The sequence below is a fragment of the Corythoichthys intestinalis genome, chromosome 10 (assembly GCF_030265065.1).
Source record: "Corythoichthys intestinalis isolate RoL2023-P3 chromosome 10, ASM3026506v1, whole genome shotgun sequence".
Lineage (NCBI taxonomy): Eukaryota > Metazoa > Chordata > Actinopteri > Syngnathiformes > Syngnathidae > Corythoichthys > Corythoichthys intestinalis.
In genome coordinates, this window is record NC_080404.1 from 43,906,894 (window position 1) to 43,926,409 (window position 19,516).

At 38.7% G+C, this 19,516-nt stretch overlaps 1 protein-coding gene across 1 annotated transcript in view; it reads left to right on the top strand.

Moving 5' to 3' along the window:
- thada (THADA armadillo repeat containing) overlaps positions 1-19,516 on the top strand; it is a 167,672-nt gene that overhangs the window by 77,976 nt on the left and 70,180 nt on the right. The window contains exon 29 of the mRNA XM_057847681.1: positions 13,299-13,467. Coding sequence (XP_057703664.1) covers positions 13,299-13,467 — 169 coding nt within the window. The remainder of the gene's footprint in view (positions 1-13,298; positions 13,468-19,516) is intronic.

Below are 19,516 nucleotides of genomic sequence, written 5' to 3' on the forward strand. Positions count from 1 at the left end.
CAATTTTGCACTTCAAGAACATTTTGCAAGCTTGTGCAGTAGGGTTGTGGCAATATATTGAAAACTTCCTGTGCCACCAAATTATTTTTAAACAAGAATAACTTAGCAAAATGCCTGTCTTTATTAAGAGGGAGTCCACTCAAATCCACTCAAGCTGCTGAGAACAGCCCTCACTTACACACACACAGAATGAGTTGCCACAGCACACTACCGTTAGTTTTTGACAAGCTAAATGATGATTGATGCTTTCGGCCCCTTTGGTGGTAGCACTACCAAGCCTCTCTGGCAAGATCAAAGCTTAACTTTTTAACTTCATCGTTAACTTTAACATGCAAACACCAGCTGCACTGCTGACCAAGAAAAGCAGCAGGAGTGAGAGTGAGAGGCTGTGCGTGATCGGACCGGGGCATCTCTATAAAACGCTGGCGTTATTAATTTTTTTTATTGGGGAAAAAAAAATAAAATCTGTGATGGATTGAGGGTGCGAAGTTTGAAGCGCGAAATAGCAATGGATCACTGTATATTGTTTTAAAAGGTGTCACTGTTTTTAAAAAAAAAAAAAAAAAAAAAGGAACCAACAGGTTGCTACCAAAAATGGGGCTGATGGTGCGTCCCCTCTTGCCATCCCTGAAGGCCGTTTGATGGGTACGCGGGTGGCCCGGGGGACCACCCTGGATCCCGGGTGGGGGGGGGGGGGGGTGGCTCCTTTGCTGGGCTGCGGGATGAGGGATGGGCTGCGCTGAACCCCCCGCTCTCCCTCCCTGGGTTGGTTGGCACCCGCAGGGCGTCTGCACTCGTCTGTGTGGCTATCGCGTGCTTTGAGGGGCTCGCGTGCGACTGGATGTGATAGGGCGCTCGGGTGGGGGGTCCCGGTGCCGGGATGGGCAATGGGTGGCGAAGGGTTGGTCGCCAACGGGCTTACACTCACAAGGGATTCACACGATTACTGGGTTCTACATCACAGAGCTAATTTATGTACACTCTAGCCCTTTCAGTCACTTAGTTTATAGACTCTCCCACCCCCGTCCCCCACTCTCCCCGATCAACAGGCCCCCCACAAGGTGTCAACCGGAAATACATCTAGCTGACGATAGCTCATATGATATTAGCACATATTAATATTTAATGTAGACGTTCAATGTATTTCTTGTTGTTTGTGCTTCTTTTCTTTCTTCTCTTGTGTTTCTTTTCTTCTGTCCCCCCATAACCCCTTCCTGTTCGCTGCTTTGTCATAATAAACACGATATGTTGAATGATCACAATGGGAGTATGTCATACTCTCAATGTGAAACATTAAAACTGTTCAGACCAACCGGGCACTTAGACTTCCATTCTCCGTGTCAAACAGCCATATCGTGAGGTCATTATCGAGAGCCTTGTATTGCAAATCATATCGTATCGTGAGGCACACAGAGGTCCCCCACCTATTAAGTGCAGCCAATGCCTAAAAGTAATTTAAACAAGAAAATTCCAATTTTGTTGCATAGTTCTTGCAGAGTTTTATGCATTTTTTTTTAGCACAAATTTGAAAAGTCAGAACTGTTTTTTTTTTTTTTTATTATGTTTGCGTGCATTCTTTTCTCTGTGTTGGAGTGCACTATAGTATGAGATTTGTGTGGGCGGGCTTAACAGCCAGCATTATGTTGTATGCGTCGCCCGTCCCTATCAATCACTATCAATGAGAACGTGGCTTTCTCGGCAACTGGAATGCTCTATCGCATCAAGAGGGTCACACACCTGCTTGCCCGGCCACGATAAACTTCTCAAAGTTTTTCTGAGCTGCACTGCCTTTCTAAGTATGGAAACATACAATCATAAAGACAAAACACACGTAGTCTAAACGCTCAATGTCAGATTATTTATTTTCTTTGGTTTTACACTGGTTCCTCTGCAAATTATACACAAAGTTTTATTCCCATAAGATATCACTTGTTTGTAGTTTATCCACTCCACAAACTGATGATGCTAAAGTCAAACATTTGTTTTTTCATTATATCACTATTGATACAGTCAAGGCATATATCAAAATTGACACATTAAAAAAATGCTTATATCAGATCTAGGTGTACCTCAAATTAAAGGCGTTTGATGTCTCATCTTAACGCCAAACCAAAATGTTTTCAGTCTGCAGAAACAAATAATAAGGGAACTCGCCGTTTCAATACTGTTAGGAAAGCTTTTGACCTTTTCTGTTTGTTTTAAAAATATCCTTGTACTTGTGGACTTGGCTGTACTTGTAAGTTTTTGTTTTTTTTAAAGGTTTTGTTGTTTGTGCTGTCTAATGTCAGACTTGCCGATTAGATTGTGACTGGTTTTATCTCAACTGAACTCTGTTTACTGGGGAGTCGAGCTTTCAGGCGAATGGGAAACTGTGGTTTTAACCTTCATTTTTGACATTCCTGAGATGGAGAAGTCTGCAAATATTATTCAGACATGTTCATCTTCTGCACCTGCAAATCAGATTTGACCTGGAACTCAACCCCCTTCATCGGTTTAGCAATACTGTACTGTATATACAAATTTCATCAGACCTCTAAAACCTGCTGCTTGGCAAGTGCTTCCTTGTCATACAGTACCAAATGCAACTTTCAGTTCAATTTTTATTAACTGAATGCAAATGAATGTGAGAATAACCAGATAATCATTAGCCTTGCTCATACGACATACCTACAGTTTTTCCAAATCATCATTTTGCTAAATCACTTCAAAACTCTATTGACCTGAAACTTCGTCATTCTTTGTGTCATGCCTAACCACAGAGGGGCTGAGCTTCATTTACTAATAGTCATTCGAAGACAGCACACGCTCATGTGCAAGCCAGATTTAAGCATGGATTTTTGAAGAAGTACGAAAGCTGTGCCTCATACAAATAGGAAGGATTGTGTTAGGAGTGATTTGTTAGAGGATTCAAGGTAATTATTATATTTTTCGTACCATACATGCATTTTTATACGTTGTGAAAAAAAATCAATGGGAGAAATCAGCCGCTACTGCATTGGCCTCATAGTTCGCCATATTTACGTGAAATAAATGGTAAATGCACTTTTTTTTTTTTTTTTTGCTTTTAACCAAGAATTGAGACACATCCATATCTATGAAGAATTCGGGGATTTAAACATTTATTCACAACAATTTTCGCCAAAAAAGCTCTGTTTACATCAGGCGGCCACTAGCCTTATTCGCTAACAGAGTAGCGTTGTACTTTGACATATTTACATAAAAATAAACGCTAACTGCATGGTTTCTTTGCTTTTAACCAAGAATTGAGACTGTTTTACATCCATATCTATAAAGAATTTGGGGATTTAAGCATTTATTCACAAGAATTTTTGCCAGAAAAGCTCTGTTTATGTCAGGTGGCCGCTAGCCTCATTCGCCAACAGAGTTGGCGTACATATTTACGTAAAATAAACGCTAACTGCATGGTTTCTTTGCTTTTAACCAAGAATTGAGACTTGCCAACAATTTTCGCCAAAAAAGCTCTGTTTACATCAGGCGGCCGCTAACCTTATTCGCTAACAGAGTAGCGTTGTACTTCGACATATTTACATAAAAATAAACGCTAACTGCACGGTTTCTTTGCTTTTAACCAAGAATTGAGACTGTTTTACATCCATGTCTATGAAGAATTCGGGGATTTAAACATTTATTCACAAGAATTTTCACTAGAAAAGCTCTGTTTATGTCAGGCGGCCGCTAACCTCATTCACTAACAGAGTAGCATTGTACTTCGACATATTTACGTACAATAAACACTAACTGCACGGTTTCTTTGCTTTAAACCAAGAATCGAGACTTTCACGTCCATATCTATGAAGAATTCGGGGATTTAACATTTATTCACAAGAATTTTCACCAGAAAAGCTCTGTTTACGTCAGGCGGCCGCTACAATATTCTAATTTCCTGAGACAGTCAGGAAATTAGAATATTGTGTATTCTAATTTCCTGAGACAGTCCTGTATATATACACAGGACTGTCTCAAAAAATTAGAATATTGTGTATTCTAATTTCCTGAGACAGTCCAGTAGAAGTTTTTGAAAATAGGTCCCCTATAGATCGGCCCTGCGCCATGTCATGTCAAAATATTTTGAAGTCTGTGGCTAAATTTAGCAAATCCATATGATGGTTCTGTTTTTTTATTGACAACTGGATCCTGACTTATTAACTGTCAGAGACATTATGCTGTGAATGCATTCACCCAAATGAAGACCACATGTTAAAGATGTTAAAATTAGCATCTGACCCAACTTTATTGGCCCAAGTCATTTTGTCTTTAACAACCTCCCGTCCACCAACTCTTCATCAGGCATGTTCAAACATACCCAGTGATGCCAATTACTATCACCCGCTTCACATGATCTTTCTTGAGCCAACATCTAATAAATATTTTCTGAGCAAATCTACATTTTACATTTAGGGACATCCCAATCACATGTATTTTGGAATGCGAGTCAGAGTCGCCTGATTTTGAGGATCTGCTGATACCAAGTCCCATAGCCATAAATAGGGTTATTAATACAGCAGTGGTTTCAACAAAGGAAAAAACAAAAACAAAAACAAAAAATCCACAAAACTTTGGGAAATCAGTTGTGCAGCACAAAATAAGGTTGCAAATAAATTACATTTAAGTTTTTATTTTTACATAAATAACCTACCGTGATTTCCCGAATATAAGGCGCACCTGTGTATAATGCGCACCCCAAATTTACTTGTAAAATCTAGGCAAAATTATTGTACCCGTTTATAACGCGCACCCTAATTTTAGAAGAAAACAGAGCTTGTATACAGATACAGAGATGTCATTTTACTGACTGGTGAAACACAGCACAAGCATAGCACATTGGTAGTTCAAAACATTACCGTAAACTGACAATATTTACGGTAATAATATGATTTGACAACTTCTCCAACTTACCAGAATCTAGGAGAAAACAAAACAGATGTGACTTTTCTTTTAAAGGCTGCTGTATAACTTGCTCGTTTCCTCATGATGAATAAATGTTTCTTCCATGGATTGATACGGTAAAATGAAAGTGAGAACGTAAGTCGGAAATCCGTGAGAGCTCATAGCTGTCAACTCGACAGTAACAAAAGGAACTATTGTTATTTGGGTTTGAGTTTCCCGAGGGACCGATATAGTTGACGGACATAGGAAGTGTGTGTCCTTACATTTGTTATGGTCCGAATTGCGGAACTGCAATAAACGTCGACTCAAATGAGTTTAAGAAACTAAATTCTGTGCTTTATGAAGAGTGAAAAAAGCAGAATTTAACAGACGAAATCATTCGGCTGATTAGAGTGAAGTATTACCGAAACAAAACGGTGACGTCACGTACCGTAATGGTCGGCAACGGGTCGCCGCGTATGTTTCTTCAACACAACGTGGCCGTGTCAGTGAAAAAAAATCGGTTTATATATATATATATATAATACATATATATTTCTGTCTCCATCCATGTACCCGTTTATAATGCGCACCATGAGTTTACAAGTTGATTTTGGGGAAAAAAAGTGCGCGTTATATTCGGGAAATTACGGTAAAATAAAATATGATGTTGGGCATCCAGTGTGATAAATTGAGCTATTTGTATTTGACCTGGGGGCTAGCAGCGACCAAACCATCGCTGTCAGCCCTCCCCAGAGGTTGCGCTAGACTTTTTCGTTGTCTGTCATTTTGACTGACAGGGTCATAAAAATCGGGTCATAATCTATTTTTACCCGTCACTTAAATTTTTAAAATGATAATAATGACATATTCAATAGCAGTGTTGGTCAAAAGCAGTGCGTTACTTACTCAACTCTGAATAAATTGAAGAAACTACCATCCATGTTGTGTCTACTCTCTGTTGTGTCTACTCTCTGCTCTGTTGATTTGTCATCCAAGACTCGGGGTGCGTTCAGGTTTGAGAATAGCGCACGTACGTCTGACTCCAAGCTGTTTGTCCCTGCTCATTCAATTAGGCTACGTTCATACTACAGGTCTTAATGCACAAATCCGATTTTTTTGTCATATCCGTTTTTTTGGCGTGCCCGTTCAGACTGCTTTTGTCCATTGAGACCATTCAAGTATTACGCATGCGCTCTAATTCGCAGTCCGACACGCGCCGGTGCGCAGAAGCATCAAAACAAATGACAAGTCATCCGTCATTCCAGGGATATCATATTTTGCTTTTCAAAAGGAGGAGACAAATAACAGACATAAATAATCCCCGTTTAGGCTTATATTCACAGTTTATATTGATCGATAGCATGCACGCACTGTCCGTGCATGTCACACACATATACGGGCAGTTTGCCCCGACTCTTAAGACGGGCTGCAGCCAGCCCCCTCTCCCGACTCTCGGCCGTGTAGGAAATGTTGAAATATAGCTCACATAGAGCAGAGAGAAAAGCGATCATTGTCATGCTTATCCTTAACCCATTTTTATTTTTTTATGACTGTTGTCAAGCCCGGCCCTTCCCCAAAAGCCGTGTTCACTGCAAGCTAGGCGCTAATAACGCACAGCTGAAATCGGATTTGGGACACTGGACGGTACAGACCGCCGCGACAGTCTGGAAAAATGTGGCCCAGATCGGATTTGAACCACATACAAAAATGACCCGGATCGGATTATAAATGGTCCACTTCTATGCGACTTGTCCTGTTCAGACCGTCAAGTTAATGCCTGACTCGAGTCGAAAAAACACGAAAAAATTGGATTTGTGCATTAAGACCTGTAGAATAAACGGAGCCTTAGACAATGCTCTCCAAAGCTTCCTAACGTTTCCGTGTTTGCTACACCTGAATGCTCGTTCGGACATTTTTCCGAGTAAGGCCAACGACGTCATGCATCAAGAGAGACAATAGCTAATTAATATGCTCACTCGCCATCCTGTGGTCTGGGGTGTGAATTGCATGCAACCTGTCAAAATGACGGATGGACTTCAGTTTTTTCCGTCACTGTTTTAAAAAAACGGTCAACGACGAAAACGCGACCCCTGGCCCTCCCTGTCAAAATGGATTGGACGTCTATAGCAGTCAATGGTTTCAATCCTCTGAAAATGACGTGATCGGGTCCGGGAACGTCCCTACGTATCATCTCTATATGGAGAACAATAATGGCTACATCAAAAAGTATAATACGTAGTTTAAGATTAATTTTTGGGGGATCTGAAGGGCTCTCGTTTTTTTTTTATTTTTTATTTTTCATTTTTTTTATTTAATACTGAATGACTGCTAACAAATGTCTTATCTTCAACAATTTGTTTTTCCATCTCCCTCAGTTTCTGGTTTTAATAGCGAAGCCATAGAGTTCCAAAATTTATTGTACCAGTCCAGACATCTCTCCTCCCTTTTTGCTTTTACTATACTCCCCTCACATTTGTCATTTCTGTTCAGAGGGCTCTGTAATGCCCTTACAATGTACTGTAAAGGTGGAACTTGATTATCTCCCCCCCCCCAGAATCTTGTTTTTTCTTATCGCACTCACTTTAATACTTTTACTTTTTGTCGGTTATTACTTTCCGTTTTGTTGCCATGATTGTATGCTTGATTAGAAGTTCGCAGGCAGAGTTGATATTTACTAACTAAATTACTGTGAATAAAGGACTTGACTTGGATATTCTGTAACTGGCACACAGTTGAGTCTATTTGTGTTCTTCAAGAACAAGGAGGACTGAGCCAAGCTATAGATTAATTTGGCAAGCCATAATTCATTTGAAAATCTAACATAAAACATTTCCTATGTAACTCGTGAAGGTTTAAGATGGTCACTGTTTGGACTCTGGAATTAATTACTGTATTCTAAATATCACAGTACAAGTAGTCATTGGGTTATGACGTACCCGACTTAGATTTCGACTTTACAACACCGGAATCTCGTCTGCATTTTATCTCCAGTCGTTTTTTTTTCTTCTTCTTTTAAATAATGTTGACTTTTGTTTTGTATGCATGCTTTTATTTTAGCGCAGGAAGCTCTTCCACACGTGAGTAAAAAGGGAGTGCCAAAAAATCGATTATTAGATGCATCGCGATTCGACACATGACGATTCGATTACGATTCAATAATATTCAAACTACGTCTGCCACCCGGACACCTTTAACGGACCCACGTACAACGTTATGGTGGATCCTGCCGGTTACTGAGTGAGAGATTTTCTCCTTTTTCAAAACACTGGAAAATAAATTTGTGTATAAGACAGGCAGGGACCCGGCGGTCGCCCTTCTGTGCTTAAGTTATTTTTTAGAGCGAGAGGGGAAGAGAGATAGTTCGTTCCTCCTTCTCTTACAGTTGTCCAGCCGTAGGTTCTAGTCGTGTTAATTGGAAAAAGTCACTAGCTTTTTGCTAAGTCCCGTGTCCGTCTATCAGAGGTGAGTACATGAACCCTATTGTACTGTTTAGCCTTTATTGCTGTTGTTTTTTAGATGTTACCTGTTAGCACCGAGCGCTATGCTAATTAGTGACTTGTATTTTCATGTCAAGTTGTTCGTTGTTTGGTGGTGTACAAAAGTAATTCCAGATGCAGAACGTGTAAAACCAGAATTAAGTACAGCGGTAACACTACAAACATGCAAAATAGTACAGAAATCTGTGAAAATAAATTATATTGGTGAAAAGAAGCCTTATTTCTAAAGACACTTTGTTTCCAGAAAATGTAGAATTCATTCCACCTGTGTAAATGTTACTGTATTGTTGAGAGAAATAAGTAATGTCTTTTGAAACAGCTAATGTTTTTGCACCTTCTTGTGCAAAAGAGCATCTTGTTTTGTATAGGCATGTTGAGAAATAAGTACTGCCTTTAAATTGGTTAATGATTTCGCACTTTCTTGTTAAAGACAAAAAACAAAAAGCAGTTTAAGGTCAGCTTTTTGTTGTATTGGCATGTTTCCATCGTTCCTGTTGAATCATTAGGATATTTTAATAAATAATGGACATAAATTTGTTTGGCTACTTTATTAATTAGCAATGTACGATGCATCGACAATGCTGATAATCGTGATAACCGTGATCGTCGTCAATACCGCGATCATCGTTCAATAAACGAATTGTAGCACCCTGAATTACGGTAGTAATAGTAATAAAATCAAAATCCCTGAAGTAGTAATAGTTAAAAAATAAAAATCCGAAACCTTTGTTTTTCACCAATGAAAATAATGACGTATCCGTTAATTTAAATTGTTCATTTGATCGACAAGGTTACAGATACTGCACTGTTCATGTTAGCTTGTAAACACTGAAGAATTTCTGTTTTATTTTACTGGTTTCTATTTTAGGAAAGAAAATACTTAGAGGCTGACAGGCTGTTTTTGTTTTTGTGTAATAGTATCACTTTCAGGGATCTACATTTTGTCTGAATGGCCAAATGGAGCCCTTTAATTTGAAATGAGTCACCACTCCACTTCCTAACTTGTGTTCATTCCCCAGTGACACACTTGGGTGCTTGAGCTTGTTTACCCTACAACATGCTGAAGTTTCAGCACAGGAAACCATTTGACTAGTTTTCTTTCAAATGAAGCCCAGATGAGACTCACCCATGCCAGTCAACAGCCTTCATATTGACCCCACCGGGCAAAGCTCTGTTGCTAAAATTACCCAATCCCAAACAGTCATTTCCTTTCACAAGTGTTACATTGGGACGGATTACAAAAGATAGTTAACATATGAGGCTCACATGGTGAGGGGTCGGGAGCACAATAAGGAATGATCAAAGTTCTTCTGTTTGTCATTTTTTTTGTGTGTGTGTATATGTACTTTTAAAGCAGAGGTGGCGAGGTAAATTTTCCAAGGGGGCTACATGAGTAGCTGAAATGGTTGTCAAAGCCTTTACCAACATTCTACTCCGCAACTTTTTTCCATATTAATCTGTTAATATAATGCATGATTTAAAAAAAAAATTTTTTGAAAAGGAAAGCAAATCTCACCCCAAATTGTAAACAATTAAAATCAAAATGATATGCACATATAAGTCAACCAAGGTTTCAATTCATTAGGGCTGCATCGATTATTATAGTAGTCGATTAATCTATTTAACGCGTTGCAGAATAAATTTTAGGAGATGTTAAACAAAGGCTTGTTAAGATTGCACTTTCAAAAGAACATTAAATGTGAATACTAAATAAAATTCCCGAGTGTTTCTTCACATATGCAGAATTGCACTTTCATTTGAAAATAAATTAAAATACCTGACCTTAGCCTCAAACGGTATAAAAAATAATAAATGGGGATCTAAGTACAACAACAGAATAATTGGCTAATTTGCATAGCAAAAGTCCGCTAGCATGAGTGCTATAAAATGCTAACTTTTTTTTTACAATGCTCTTAACAAATAGTTCAAACACCCACAAAAAACTGCTTAATATACCTATAATCTAAATTACGAATGCATTAAAACACTGGTGTCAAACTCATTCCATAAAGGGCCACGTGGGTGCAGGTTTTCTTTCCAAGCAATGAAGAGGACACCTTTTGACAAATCTGATCTCTTACATGTGTAATTAGTTCAACTTTGTCAGGTGCTGCTTTTTTCAACAGAAAATTCATTGGTTAAACTGTTTGCGCAGTATTGGTTTGGAACAAAATCCAGCACCCACTTGGCCCTTTGTGGAATTGGTTTGACACCTATGCATTAAAACAACATATAAGCTCAAAGAAAAATTTACCTTATGGTGGTCTTAACAGGGAGCAGCTGGATTCAGCAATGTTAAATGAGATACACTCTTGCCACTAGAGGGCAGTGTATTCACCCAAATAAATCAAACTAAATACAAACACTTTCAAAACAAACCATTACAATGCCACTCTATTTAAATAAATACTCAGAGCAGCAAAATTTGATTCAAAGCTTTTTTCAAATCGAATTACTCGAGGTAATCGATTAATCGTTGCAGCACTAAAAATCATGTTTTCAATCCGGATTTTATTCCTACACAAAATGTACTGATGTTGTTAGCACAAACCATACGATTTGTCGTAGGTACTCCCGACTCATAGTATTTTATACGATTGTCATGAAGCTTTGGTGTTACTACACAGACAAAATTCAAATTTTATATTGGGCTTTAAACAGCTTAAGGCCGTTTCACACTAGCGGCAGCCCGGTGTCAAAGGGTGCGAGGCCACCAGTGTTGTTAATCATACTTTAAAAAAGTAATTAATTACTGTTACAAATTACATCTCCCAAAAAGTAATTGAGTTAGTAACTCAGTTACCGCAATGTAAGAGTAATTGGTTACTTGGCAAAGTAACTGGAGTTACATTTCATGCTTTAAACGTCATACATGATCCATTCTATAACGTCTTTCACATCAAACATGTTTATATTAACTGATTGAATTGAACTGTTTTTTTCCCCCTCATTCCCCCCCAAATAAACATAGGTCACACTACGTGAAGTTCAAAGGGTTTTTGGGACAATAGGCCCTAGCCTAATTTTTTACCCTAGACTTATATATTATGATACTGTATTATGATAACTAGATTGTAACCTTTGCTATGTTTGGATGTCATTTAGCTAAAGTTGTTAAAATTGCTTCCGTTATTGCATTAGTTCCCTTCTGTCTTTGAAAGTTGTAAAACTGTTTCATAGATTCAGGTCAAGATTTTGCATTTTAGATAAAAAGTTAATTAGGTTCGCTCGGAAGGGTTGCTTCAACAGAGCTTTCCTGAGAAGTCTACTGCTTTAAGATGGCGGCTGTTTACCAATGCCGGCGAGTCTGTCATTTCGCATCTAGTTCTTTGTAATGTGCTAACGCCGCTGAGTCTGTAATTTCGCATCTAGTTCTATATACATGTTATATCTACCGTAGCATCATGTGGGCGTAGTTTGTAGGCTGTCGGCTTCGGTCAGGTATTATTGGAGCCACCTAGCATCTCGGTTGCAACGGCGTCACAACTCCCTTCCCTCTTCCCCACTCCCGCTTTGCTCTCTCCGTGTCTCTCAGATAACACGTGTGTCATTCAACCAAATTGCAGTAACGCACCAACGCACCCCTCAGTAACGGTAACGGCGATGCAAAGATAAGAAAAGTAATTAATTAGATTACTCACTACTGAAAATAATAACAGCGTATTAACAACACTGGTGGCAACCCATTCATTGTGTATGTGGGAAGGGGCCTCTTGGCAAAAAAGAGTGGTTGCGGTCGGTTTTGACGAGGGGCGGGGCCCAAAATAGAACGTTGCTCTATTTTCACAGCGCTGCCGTGCTGACGTCGACAACGCATCCAATAGCAGAGGCTTTTTTGGCGGACGGATACACATAAATTCCGATTGTTTTATTATTTTTTTTTATTGTATGTTTGGCGAATTCTGGGACACTCGAAAAATGGCTCTCACAACTCGCTTTGCTAAGCTAAGTGATATCTCAATGTGCGTTTGTGTGGGAATGTAGTTCACAAATAGGAAAAAAAAAACATTTACTTTCTCCTCAAAACTAGTAAAACTCTTTACACGGCTATTATAATCTCACCTACGCCTTGAAATTGGAAAAGTCGCTTTGGACTATAGTAAATATGCTTGCTGAAGTTCACCGCTTTTGACTTCCTGACAGCGTCTATGTCAGCTTATGTTGCTCCTCGCTTTGTGTGTTTGCTGCAGCTAATCTGATGCTGGAATGAATGTTTTTCCATTGACTTAAATGTAAACTGCTCTATCGGCAATCTCCTTTACTGCATGGTTTTCTGGGGAGCCATTTCCCCACATTGGAGGTTACCTTTTGGAAAAAAAGGCATTTTTGGGGGCCAAAAGTAATTTTTTTAAGGCTGCCTAGTGTTTCATTAGGTGGCTTGAGAGCGTTTTTGCTCATGAAGTGTGAAAAGAAAGTGAGTGAGAAAGTTGGAAAGTAAAGACATAGATGTTGTATAACAACTTTTGTGTAAAAATAGCAGCCAGCTGTCGTAATGAAATAAATTGTTTGTCATATTTCAAAACTGGAAAATGTATGTCTCACATGAAATACCGATGTTCAAATAGATAGAAAAACTTTTTGGAGTACACCCCCCCACCAACGCCAGTCTGACACAAAATATTTTGTGTGTTTTCATTGGATAAATCCCAACATCTGACCTGAAACAATTTGTGTTATCCTTCATTGAGGCAAACATACAGAACAACAAACCATCAGAAGGAAATGAAAACTTGATCTTCTCTGAGCAGTTGATGCTTAGTTATATAAATGTAACCGAACAACTCTGTGAGGCCGGCTTAATTTTGCAAAAGCAGGATGCCACACAAAAAACATTCAGGTGTTTATTATCGTGTTTATTTACAGTTTCCAAAATGTTTCTAACCCTAACTGTTATGTTTTTGTGTCCTGCAGATGTGGCCGTTCAGCAGAGTATCGGACCAGAGAGATGGCAGCACAAGCCTTAGTTCCTTTTGTACTCGTCACCCGTGTTCCATCAACTGTACACTCTTTGCTTCAAGCACTTCCGCAGGACCCAGGACCCCAAATCCAACACAATTACATTCATGGGACCCTACTACAGGTCTGTTTACGTACACACAAACAAATGTGGCAATTCAGAATACTCCAATGATTAAACAAAACCGAAATACAGTAGTACCTCGAGATACGCAAGCTTCAGTGCACGAAAAATTGATTTATGAATAGTTTTTTTGAAGCATTTTCACTTCATATTTAAAAAAAACAAGCAAAAAACAAATTCAGCATACAAAGGATAATACGTACTATAAAAGACCTATAATTCCTGTTGGCAGAAAATTTTAAGTCGCGCCATAAGACCTTGCTGCCTTGTTAATCAGAATGTATCCTATCGTGCTCAGTAACATGATTTTGCTCAATTAGCTATTTTGTTGATGATATTCAATTTGGGTGGGGCAGTGGGATGACACGCAAAGGTAGGTATGTGCTGGTATGAGATTCTGACTGTATGATAACCTTAACCCAAAATATCATGGTTTCATGGTATCATAGAATTGCGATTACAGCTCTAAAATGTGTTACAATGAGATATCTTGGTTTTTAAAAAATACTTTTTTCCATTGAATAGGATTTTTATTTTTCAAAACATTAGCAAATTGAAAGATAAGTATATGGCAGAAAACACTCAGGTGACTTGAAGTTCCGCTCTGAGACCCCCAATTTGGCCAAATTTCAAAATTGTCCTATGTGCATGCGTGATACATCATTGGAAAGCTTAAAGCCTCAATTTTCTGGGGGAAGAAAATTTTTGAACAGGAGGGCATTGAAAAAAAAATTTTTTTTTAAACAGCAAGACCCTAACTGGAGGTGAGAGTACACGAGAGCATAATTAAAGACGCCATGATTTTAACTAGATATTATCACGTACTCACCTTGTTTCGATCCCAAAACTCCATGTAGCATGTATCATCGGGTGTCAAGACACAGTTGTGAATGGCCACAGCCGGATTTTGGGGGGATTTTATGGGTAAAACATGGTAATATAACAAGGTCGCGATGCAGGAATCGCAGACATCAAGGAGTGGTCGAGATTTTCTTTTTCATATATTTAACCTTTTAAACTTTTTTTTTTTGTTTGGGTCAATTATTTATCATCTAACATATGGGGGAAAATGCAACAGTAACAAAAAAATAAATAAAATTAAGCCATAGTTATGATGTAGTTATCCGTGACTTATTTACAGACAGCTTTTTTTTTTTTCATTGTGACGTAATTTGTTTAAAAGTTTAAAATATGCAAGTGAATAATTTTTTCAGTCTTTTTTTTTTTTTTTTTTTTTTTAACATTAGACATCAATTAATGATTCTAAGCTAAAAATGACAGACATTTTGAATAATAAATATTAGGGATGTCCCGATCCAGGTTTTTGCACTTCCGATCCGATACCGATATTGTTTTGCACTTCCGATCCGATACCGGTACTGGCCGATACCGGCCTATCTGAGCATGTATTAAAGTTTAAAGTTATTTAGCCTCCTTACTTAGTTGTCAGACTCATGTTGAAAAGGGTTTTAGTACTCTTGATAACAACTAGCCAGCTGAATTAGGTGAATAACACACAATGGTTGGCAACAAGAAACTGACCTGTTTATTCAGTGACAAACACAAAACATTATAAATGACAAACAGAAATGGCATAGTCAGTCAGTAAAACGTGCAAATATTGTAAACTGTCAGTGGAAAATCCCACAAACCCCCCAAGCTATTAGATGCTTTTAATGTTTCGTGCATTAGTTACAAAAATTGTATAAAAAAAGCCTCTCAGGTTTAAATAAACAACTATTTCAGTATTAAGTTTACATTTTAAAACAGTAAATAAAATACTCCAGTCCCCATTCTGTATCAGCAGCTTTGAACCACATTCAATTAATTTAATTTTGCGAATCAACTGTTTAAGTTGTTAAAATTGTTCCCATTATTCCATAATTTCCCTTCTGTCTACTATTGACATGTGAAAGTTTTAAAACTGTTTTGAAGATAGAGATTCAAGTCAAGATTTTGCCAATTTAGAAGTATACTGCTCCCCTTGTGTGTGTAAGCGGACACAAGTTCGCAGCAAGCCAAACTCCATTCAAAAATGAACGTGGGAGTCAGGAAGTAGCATCCAAGCTCCAGGTGCTTTTATTTAGCTGCACTGTCACATCCAAAAATGAACCCAGGTGAAACTAAAAGAAATAGAATGTACAGAACGAAAATGATTGACAGGTTTGACTATCCATATGCTATATATGTCAAATATATACGAAGCCAATTCCCATACAATGCCTCTCAATATTCTAATATGCAAATGAAGCATGCAGCAGGTGCCAAAGTTTACAATGTGGTTAAAACGCTCCAAATATGGCACATAAATCGCTAAATACTATATATAGAAAATGTTGTACTTACAGACGATGCCTTCGAAGGCGCAAACAACACGACAAGTTTAGGATAGCGTGAGCACAGTAAACAATGCTGCCCAGCTCTCGTCAAACGGCGGACTGACGAAACGACTACAAACATGGCCGCCGCGCTACTTCTTTCCTGTCGGACGGCTGTCAAAATAAAAGCAGGAACGAAAAATGTACATCGCGAAATGAAGGGCAGAACAAGGAGTATTTTAGATAAAAAGTTCATTAGGTTCGCTTGGAAGGTTCACTACAACAGCCTACAAGGGAAGTCTCCTGCTTTAAGATGGCGACTGTTTACTAACGCACCTAGTTTTCAATGCATGTGTATGTCGCTAAATGCTTGATTAGGTTGGTTGTAGTAAAACTTCTTATAGCTTTACCACCACGCTTGACTTTATTGTGGCATATGTTGCACTCTGCCTCTTCATCTTTGTCGTTCTTTAAGGTGAAATGATCCCACACAGCTGACATTTTTACAGATAAAGTCTCTCGGTAAATTGGGAGACGGTAATGTAGTGTGTTGAAGGTGTGCCTTAAAATGCGGACCGGATTTTAGGGAAACCGAAGCAAAAACTGGAATGGATTATGTATATCGGACCGGATTTTCAAAAAAAACTGGATCGGAAGTCTGGATCGGAATTTTTCCGTGTCTGCCGATCCGATACCGATCCGCATTTTTTTGCCCATATCGGCGGACATCTTTAATAAAAATCATTAATTACCTTCTTTTTTTGGCTGGGTTGAAACAAAAGCGGTTGCGCGACGTCTGTAAACAGGGGTTTCCAGGGTAAAACGGACACATCAAAAATAGTTTGGGGGCTTTATGCGCCAGCATATAGACCTATTGTTTTATCGAACACAACAGTTCTTTTGGCTTAAAATACAGCAGTTTATTTTAAAGAAGAGTGCAAGAACAGAAATGCTTTTTCAGTCTTGTCTGTATTTTCCGCCATATACATATAAACTGTTCATGTATTGAGTGTATTGCAACTTTATTATTAATTATATTATTTAACTGAAAGTTATTTAAGTGCTTTTCTTAAAATGCATGCGACACGAAAAAGCATGTTTATTTCATAATACACGCGGTATTTTATGCTCCTGAATGATATGGACTGCTTGGATGTGTGTGGAAGCAATCGCTATATTTATTTAGTTTTTTGAATACCGTGCCATTAAAATGAGTGACTTCCGGCTTCGCTCTCGCATTGAGGAGGAGGGCGCTGTGGCGTGTACGGTGGAAGACGTCCTCTTCACTATACAGCGTACTGTTGTGTATGAGGACGAAGGATTCAGCTGATTTTGCGGATTAATACGTTTATTTTTCGCATCGCGCCAGCCAAACGGCTGCAGAAAAATCTTTCTGTATGAGGGAGAGGCGTATGCGCCTTTTTGGAGTTTCAAAAGGTTCCCATTCACCGTGGATATTTACTGTGGGACCATTGGACTTACGAGGAAGTGAGTAAACATCTTGTTTTGTATTATGTCAAATGTGAATACAGCGATTACAAAGTAAACACTACAAACTTTCTTTAAATAAAGGACTACTTACGTTTGATCATTGATAGGCATGTAAAAAGCTTTCCTCGTGCACATTAGCAGCACGTTAGCTGCACAACAACTGCAGCCACCCTCCTCCGGGGAACGAACTGTAAATTGCTCTCCGCCGGGCGGTTTGCCGATCCGCAAAGACAATCAACAACCCAGTCGTCATGTCAAACAATTGAGGCTAGTTATGTGTGATATTCCGCTTCGAAGACTTTGAAACATCACTCGGTTCGGGTTAGCATGTCAGCTAGCTGTCACGCCTTTTGGTTTGTTTACATTCTCCGAGGCCGGGGAAGGGAAATGACATATGTCCGATTTAGGTGTCATAAAAAATCGTTCGGGAGGTGCGACAGTAAAGGTGAAGTCGACAGTTTTGACCATTATGGAGTAATTTTGCCATGTCGTCCTGAATAAATGCATTTTTATTATTTCATATTCCATTTAGCACAAGACTGTTATTTGTCATGACCATGCCATTTATTTAGCAATTGGGGAAAATACTTGGATAAAAAGAATCGTCGCGTTTTCCTCGTTGTGTATAGTTCCCCCGGGCTGACTGGTCCTTCTCAAGCCATTTATATAGCTATTGGGGAAAAATACTTGGATAAAAAGAATATCCTGTAAAAATATTGTAGTAGAGAGACTGAAACAATGACATTGTGCGGCTCTCTTCGTCGCGTTTTCCTCGTTCTGAATAATTCCCCCTCAATGGGCTGAATAGTAAAACCGATGAGCCCAGTCTACCGCTGACGTCATCCACCTGTTGGGGACGCTAAAGCCCTATAATGGTAGGCGTGGCTAACCGGCAGATTAAAAGACTAATTTTTCGTCATCTCTGCTTTGCTAAATTGTTGTATATAGTCGAATTGTCTCAAAATATGATTCTAATTCACATAATAATGCCATTTAAGACTTTTTTTCTCCTGTCGTATGCTCTTTAAATTCCTATTTAAATCATTAACAGTTTTCCAAATGTGATGACTCAACTTCCCGTTTAATGCATTGTCTTTAGCCTGCCTGTCGGGACAGGACGGTTGTCGCAATATAAATAGTCCCATCATCACCTCCTGGCAGACCCAACCCAACTCGGCTAGTAATATCAACACATCCAGATGATAAGGTTCTTGGGATTTCCCAAAGCCTTTAATTAAACACCACTGATATGGTTGACGAGGGAGCTGTGAATGTTAGGCGGTAGCAAGCAAGTTAACAGTAAACACAAGGAATGAGAACTTTCTTTCTAACAATGGAGCAATCATTTGGCTAAAGCTTTCATAATGGTAGCTAGGAAATGTGTTAATGGAAGGGAGAAGGCACTGTAGAGTTTAGTTACATTTCTTGTCATTTCACCCATATGTCTGTTACATAGTTGTTGTTTTTTTTTTTAATCTCAATTTTAAATGTTTTTTTGGGATTGTGTCTAACACTTAACCATTTTCCATATGAATAAGATCATATTTTTTTCCCTCTGTAATTTAGAAACTTATGTAATTATTGTTACTACATAAATCATCCTCTTTGTCCTGTCATCTATCTAGCGATTTGCAGCCTGACATTTAACCACACATTTCTCTGTCACCTTTGTATACATTCCCAGGCGTCCGAGTAAACCTTTCACTATAACAAAGTATAGGGCAAGACTCAAGACACACTGCATTTCCATAGATTACCCATTTACCATTTTACAGTTTAGCTTTTGCGAGTGGCTGATGGATGTGAGCATGCTTTGGTGTGTGTAACGAACAGCAGATGTTTTTGCTTAAAGGAGCAACGACTTCCTCTGTTATTGTCAACTGTTAGTGGAGCAAGTGTTGAGCTGGGAACCATCACGGCTACCGAAGCAAGCTATACCACACTTTTTGACTTTCATACACTTTAAAAAAAACAAAACACAGAATTCTTGCAGTTTTCAGACAACTACAGTTAGCAAATTACACTGAAGCAAGGACTTTACAAGAGCAAATCCATGCTGTAGATCTGTCATAAAACTATCGCTGGTATATGGAATTATTGTGTTAATAATGCAAAAGATGTAATGCAAAATATAACCTTTATAATATTTCTTCTTCCAATGGTGTGTCTTTGACACGCCTCCCAGCCAAAATTGTTTGACCCACCGACACCGTTCATACAACAAAATGACTGGAATTCTC